At 34.8% G+C, this 6,344-nt stretch overlaps 1 protein-coding gene across 1 annotated transcript; it reads right to left on the bottom strand.

Moving 5' to 3' along the window:
• Positions 1-467: 467 nt before the first annotated feature.
• Positions 468-5,229, bottom strand: LOC120074581 (receptor protein kinase-like protein ZAR1). Its single transcript, XM_039027741.1, has 2 exons — positions 3,628-5,229; positions 468-1,229 (listed from the first exon to the last, which is right to left on the bottom strand). Exons 1-2 carry the CDS (start codon positions 5,183-5,185, stop codon positions 589-591), a joined length of 2,199 nt encoding a protein of 732 aa, XP_038883669.1. The 5' UTR covers positions 5,186-5,229; the 3' UTR covers positions 468-588.
• Between the last annotated feature and the right edge of the window lie 1,115 nt (positions 5,230-6,344).

Below are 6,344 nucleotides of genomic sequence, written 5' to 3'. Positions count from 1 at the left end.
ACATCTAATGATACGTCAATTTTTTATATATTTTTTAATATATATTTCTAAAAAACGATGATACTTATATGCTGAATATATATTTTCTTTTTCTTTTAAAAAAATCTAGGATATAGATAAATTTGGCATATAAGTACAATAACATAAAATAGAATACAAATACTGAAATACAATAAAAAAAAAACTTCTAAGATGTTGAAATACAATAGTTAATAACATACCATAGAAATGTGACTCATATTGCAAAAAAGAACAAGAAAATTAGGAGAAATATTTCATTGAATTGTCGAAGATATCCAAATAGTTTATATTTTAGTAGAATTTGTAGAAACTTAAATGTGAGATGAAGATTAAATAATTTTAGTATGGGTTTGGTCCATTATTATTATTTTTTTCCTTTTAGTTTGTCTAATTTTATATTGGAAAAGATTAGAGGAGTTGTTTGTCTTTTTTTAAAAAAAAAAAAATTACGCATAAAAATAAATACGTTATGTATTTGAGAAGTATCTAAAAATATTGATATCCGAAACGTGTCTGATACTGATTCTTTGTCATGATAAATCACAATCTCACCTAGCTACACTACCTTCACTGAGATTTGATTCGATCGAGACTCTCCGACACCGTTCTCATTCTGGGGCGCAGCTCAGGATCAAGCTCAGTGCAATTCAACGCAACGTGAAATGTCGAAACTACTTGTTTCTTCGCATAAATCTCAGGCACAAGTTGGGGGTCTATAACCTCGGTCAAGGGGCGCTCTTCTTGAAACGCCTTTCTAACGAAACATTCCAACCCCTTCCCCTCATTTTCCGATCCTGCATCCGCCAATCTACCACTCAAAAGTTCCAGAAGCACGACGCCGAACGAATATACATCACATTTCTGTGTGTACTTCCCTCCAAACTCCCGAACCTCGGGCGCCAAGTACATCGCCGAGGGAGTTGAAATGCTTGGCCCCATGATTGAGCTTATTACATTTTGGTTTGAGCTCAACTTCTTAGAGGAGGTTGCAGTGAACTTAGGTGCTCCTTGGCCGAGACGACCGAGTCCAAAACCTGAAATATATGGCTCCAAATCGTCGTCGAGAAGGATTTTCGTTGATTTTATGTTTCCATGTACGTATTTCCGACCACTAAATTCATGAATGTATGCCAAACCCCTTGCAGCTCCTTGGGCAATTTTTAACCTTGCACACCATGGCAGAGGTGACAAACAACTAGAAGGATTTCCTGCAATAAACGTCGTCACCAGAGATCGTCATTGCTACCGGAAAAAAGAAAAAAGTTACAATGACATTCTTACATTAGATTAACAGAGTATTAGAAACCCTAAATGCTATCATAAACAAAAGGATAGATCTCAAGACCTTTTCACTTGAAATTTAACCCTTACTATATATTTATTGTTTAGTTTTTTAATTTTTTTTTATTATTTATTAGTAATTTTGCTCTAAATTTTGAAAGCACATATAATATTTTAATAAAAATTAATTTGGAGAAATTAGATATAAGATTTATAAAAGGTATAAGACTAAAATTAGACCAGTAAAATTGAACAAACTTTAAAATGAGATTTCACAAACAGAAATGAACAAAGAGTACAAGAGAAAATTCAGAGCACCTGCAGTGCAGGCTTCAAAATAGTGGGAAGATAAAATTCCAATAAAAGACAAATAATTATCAGCATTTAACTATAGGGAATAGTGCCAGTCTGTGAGGGAGGAAAGATGCCCAAAATTTAAAACTCCAAGTGTCTAAATTTTTTTTGAAAAGCGTAATAAAATTCTTCTATTCTCAATTGTATGTCTAGTAAACCTTTTAATTTTTACCATTTATAAATTTATTAGATATATAATTGAACGTTTAACATCTTGTTAGACACAATATTCAATCCTATGTCTAATAGATTTGTTAATTTTAAAAACAAAATTGAAAGTTCAAGAACTTATTTAATATTATTTTACATTTTTTAATTCGTAAGTCGATTAGACACAAATTTGAAGTTTTAAAATCTATTAAGCACAAACATAAACTTGTGGTTTAAACGAGTGGTTATGAAAAAATTTCCCAATAATCATCTGTAATTATTATAATTTCTTAAGACCAAAAGGTTGATAATCTCAAAAGCAAGAATAATGCATGGTTATTTTGCAACAGAACTAAGTGCAAACATAACTTGTGCTATTTATCCTATAAATAAAAAAAAATTACACAAACATTAGAGAGCTTCATCACTTAGCCATGCTTTTCTTTTGTAAGTATGTAGTCAACCTTATATGTAGTTAAACTGATTCCACCATATAATTCAATTTCCTAGATATAAAGTATGGCCCACCACTTTTTCAATAATGAGAAAAGGTGTTTCCTTTTTTAACCTTTTCTTGAGTTTTCAACATCATCTACTACAAAGTCACCCCCACTCCATAACCCTTCTCAATTTATTTATATTTGTAAATATTCGGGTCAATTAATACATATTTTGACTAATTTTATTAGATAATTCATCGACTCTATAATATTTAGGGGTCAAGAAAATTCGTAGAAAATTAATTCTAAGGTAGGTGACCACCTTGAATTGAACCATTGATGTCATAGTCATTTATTGAGACTATGTTTTCTTTTTAACATTAAACCAATTCACGATGATTTTCTCAAATTAATTACTGCCATTATTATATAAACTTCATTGTACAAATTTTTATGTAATACAAAGTTAAATATAGTCCAAACTAGATAAGTTAATTCACTTTCTTTCTTTTTTAATGACATGTGTCAGAGGTTGGATCATCCATTAAAATCACATGGAACAATTGTCTTAACAATGTAACATTTATCAGCTAGAAACTGTCTAAACTATTTAATATTCTGAGAATCTAGTTTAAATTTTAAAAGTAATGTTATCACTTTGACCAATGGGTCAATTAATGAGAACTACCTCTGGTATAAATCCTTAAATATTATTAGATATTTATATTAGGTAAATAAAAAATTTCACCTCAAACTAAAACCAAAATCCATTATTAACCCTTTAGCTTCTGAAAGTTTCGAACATCCCCTTCAAATTTCTTATTATTTCAAAACTACCCATCATAGAACTAGTTAACTAGAAATATATAATTTAAGAACAAAAAAACAAAACTCACATACTGTTTGAAGAAAATATAGCATCCTTGTATATAGTTTACAATCATATGATTTAAATATATATTTATATATAAATGGTAAAAACCACCTCTAAAATGTGATGATAGTTATAATTATACCCTTAAACTTTCAATTTGAAAAAGTGAACCCTCAACCTTATCCAAATGTTGAAATTGGACTCTCGAAAATATTGTATAAATTAATTATATAAGTTTAAATATTCAATTCTTATCATTTGTGGGTTAAATTTTTACAATTATTGTAAGTTTGAGGACCCGTTTTAATACTTTTAGAAGTTTATGGGTTCAGTTGTTACTATTGAAAGTTTAAAGGTATAATTGTAATTACGATCATATTTTAAGAGTGATTTTGACAATTTAAAAAATTGAAAACTTATGGTAACTAAACTTGTGATTTAGGGTAAGTTGATTAACCAAACGTATAATTAAAGCAAAAAAGGAAGTAAAAATTTAGAGTAAATTACCATGTAGCGCAGTGTGCAAGCTTCCATTCTTGATGAAATCAGTGACGAGCAATTTCTCATCAGTTGCATAGTAATAAGCTCTCAACCGTACGATGTTGGGATGATGAACCCTACCAATGGCCTCGATCTCATTCTCAAAATCCTTCAACGTCAACGTGGCATCACCGTCGTTAAGTCTCCTTACAGCTACAATACTCGCGCCTGCACTAGATCCCCGCCCCGCCACTACTTTATACACTATCCCACTCCTACTCTTCCCCACCACGTACGCTGATGCCCTCAACAAATCCTCTAATTCCAAATTCATCCTTTCATCCATCACCACGAATTTACCATCTTGCCCTTCCATTTCCCCGCAACTTTCCCCTTCCGGACTCCCCTTTCCCGTTTTGCCCTCCTCTGGCCTCCCCACTACCGCCTTCCTCCGGAACCACCATACCGACAGCGACACCGCCCCCACCACTGCGAATATCGACGACACCACTGCCACTGCCGCCGACCCAGACACGCCGCCGCCGCTACTCTCTCTCCGGCCGCCGTAGCCCGGGAAGTTCGCGTTCAGTGACTTGGGATTCTGCGGATTCTCAGGAAAGACGTTCGGGTTCTGCGCTTCCGGACATGGCGTTTGTAACGGAAACCCACATAGACTCGGGTTGCCGGAGAACGCCGTCGGGCCTTGATTCAACAGCGAACCCACTTGGGGGATTTTTCCGGTGAGATTGTTGTGACGGATGTCGAGATTCACGATCAGCGGGAGGTTACCGAAGGAAGGCGGAACCTCGCCGGAGAATCGATTGTAGGACAAATTGAGAGTTCCGACGAGTTCGGTTAGGTCAGTGAGGCGATTAGGGAGAGAACCATTGAGGGCATTTGAGGATAAATCGAGATGCCGAAGCTTCTTGAGGTCGCCGATTTGATCGGAAAGCGACCCAGAGAGGGAGTTGTAGGAAAGGTCTAGAACGACGAGATTTGTAGCGTTGTAGAGATGGGAAGGAATGGGTTTAGAGAAATTGTTGAAGGCGAGAGTGAGGCGGCGGAGGGAATCGAGGAGGCCGAGTTCGGAAGGGATGTAGCCGGTGAGGCCTTTGTTGGGGAGAGAGAGCTGAGTGACTCGGTCGCGAGTGCAGATGATTCCGGGCCAGTGACATGGGGTGGAATCGAACTCGGACCAGGACTCGAGAATGTGAGATGGGTCGGATTCAATGGCGGCCTTGAGGGCGAGGAGGGAGAGGCCATCGGAGTTGAGAGAGGAAGTGAAAGAAAGGAAGAAGTAGAAGAAGAAGAAGAAGGTGAGTAGGAAGGAGGGAAATGGGGGCATTTTGGGGGTTGGAGATTGGGGATTAGATGAGGGGTTTGGAATCCGCCATTGTTGAGGAGCTTGGGAGTTGCAGAAGAGTTGGTTAGAGAAGAGGGAATTTGAATTTGGAAGAGGGAGAGATTCTCGAGGAATGAATGGGGTTTTGAAAATTGGATGAGCAGTGAGTGAAGGCTTAGAAGAAGAAGTGTAGAACCCACTAATCCCAATAAAGTGAAAATAAAAAGGGTTGTTTATTGTCATTCATTTCTCCCTGTGGCATGTCAAATTCAAAATGCCTCTTCTTATTTCTATATATTTTTACCATGTTTGGAGAAATGTGTATCTGTATTTTTCTTAATTCTTGAGCCTTTATGAAAAACAGTATTTTCCAAAAGAAAAAAAAACCAGTTTCATTCAAACACCTTACGGCCGTTTCGATGGATAGTGATTCATATGGCTATAGATATTAAATATTTAGGATTTTAATATTTAAATATTAAATATCTTGGATAATTAATGTCTATATTCACATGTAATGGATAATTATTTTTTAAAAATTAAATATTTATATTCAATTCAAAAATTTGTATATATAAACTAAAAGTAAATAGTTACTTAATTAAATGTAAGAGGTCAATTAAATTTAACATTGATTAATTTATTATTTTGTTAATTAATTGCTATATTTTTACTGTTCATCTTCGAGACATAAAAACTCCACACTTTTGTAGGGTATTAAAAAAATTCATGTCATATGGGTTTTAAAGTTCCTTGAATAATAATATCATGGGTTTTAAAAAGTTGAATTCTGTGAACGAAGCATTCAAGCCCTCAACTGAGGAATTTTACCCTCAATCAATAGCTGGGGATATCCCTAGGCCAACAATCGATCTTGAGGCAGGGAAAGTGAACCTAGCAACCCCTAGACAGGCGAGCTCTAGTACTTGATATCCCTCAATAACCCAAAATTCTATGGTTTATTGACTTTCTGGTATGTGCCCAGAGGAAAGGTAGTTAACTAGTTTATTATATTGAGATGACACTCTAAACATGGATATTAAATGTCTGTATAAAATCCCATGGGAAAATCTATGAAACAAACGGGGCCTTAAAGGAAAAAAACTATTTAAAAAAAATACTTGTTCGGTTAAATTTTTTTCAAAACAATTTTAATGTATACGTTTGTTTGGTTTTCTACATGTTAACGACTTCTATCGATGTTAAATTAGAGTAAAGGATGATTATTAAACACTATAAAGTAAAAATTTCAAATTTATATTTAAAAATACCTTCATTGGTCGAGATTTTTTGTTCTTATAACATAGGATCAATTTAATTGGTCATAAGAGTTGGTCATTAGAGATAATCGATGTAATTGGTCACTAGAGGTAATTGGCCAGATCACCGACTCAAACTTACC

Source organism: Benincasa hispida, chromosome 3, assembly GCF_009727055.1.
Source record: "Benincasa hispida cultivar B227 chromosome 3, ASM972705v1, whole genome shotgun sequence".
Taxonomy (NCBI): Eukaryota; Viridiplantae; Streptophyta; class Magnoliopsida; order Cucurbitales; family Cucurbitaceae; genus Benincasa; species Benincasa hispida.
Note: the sequence above shows the minus strand (reverse complement) of the source record. Positions and strands in the feature narration are given on the sequence as shown.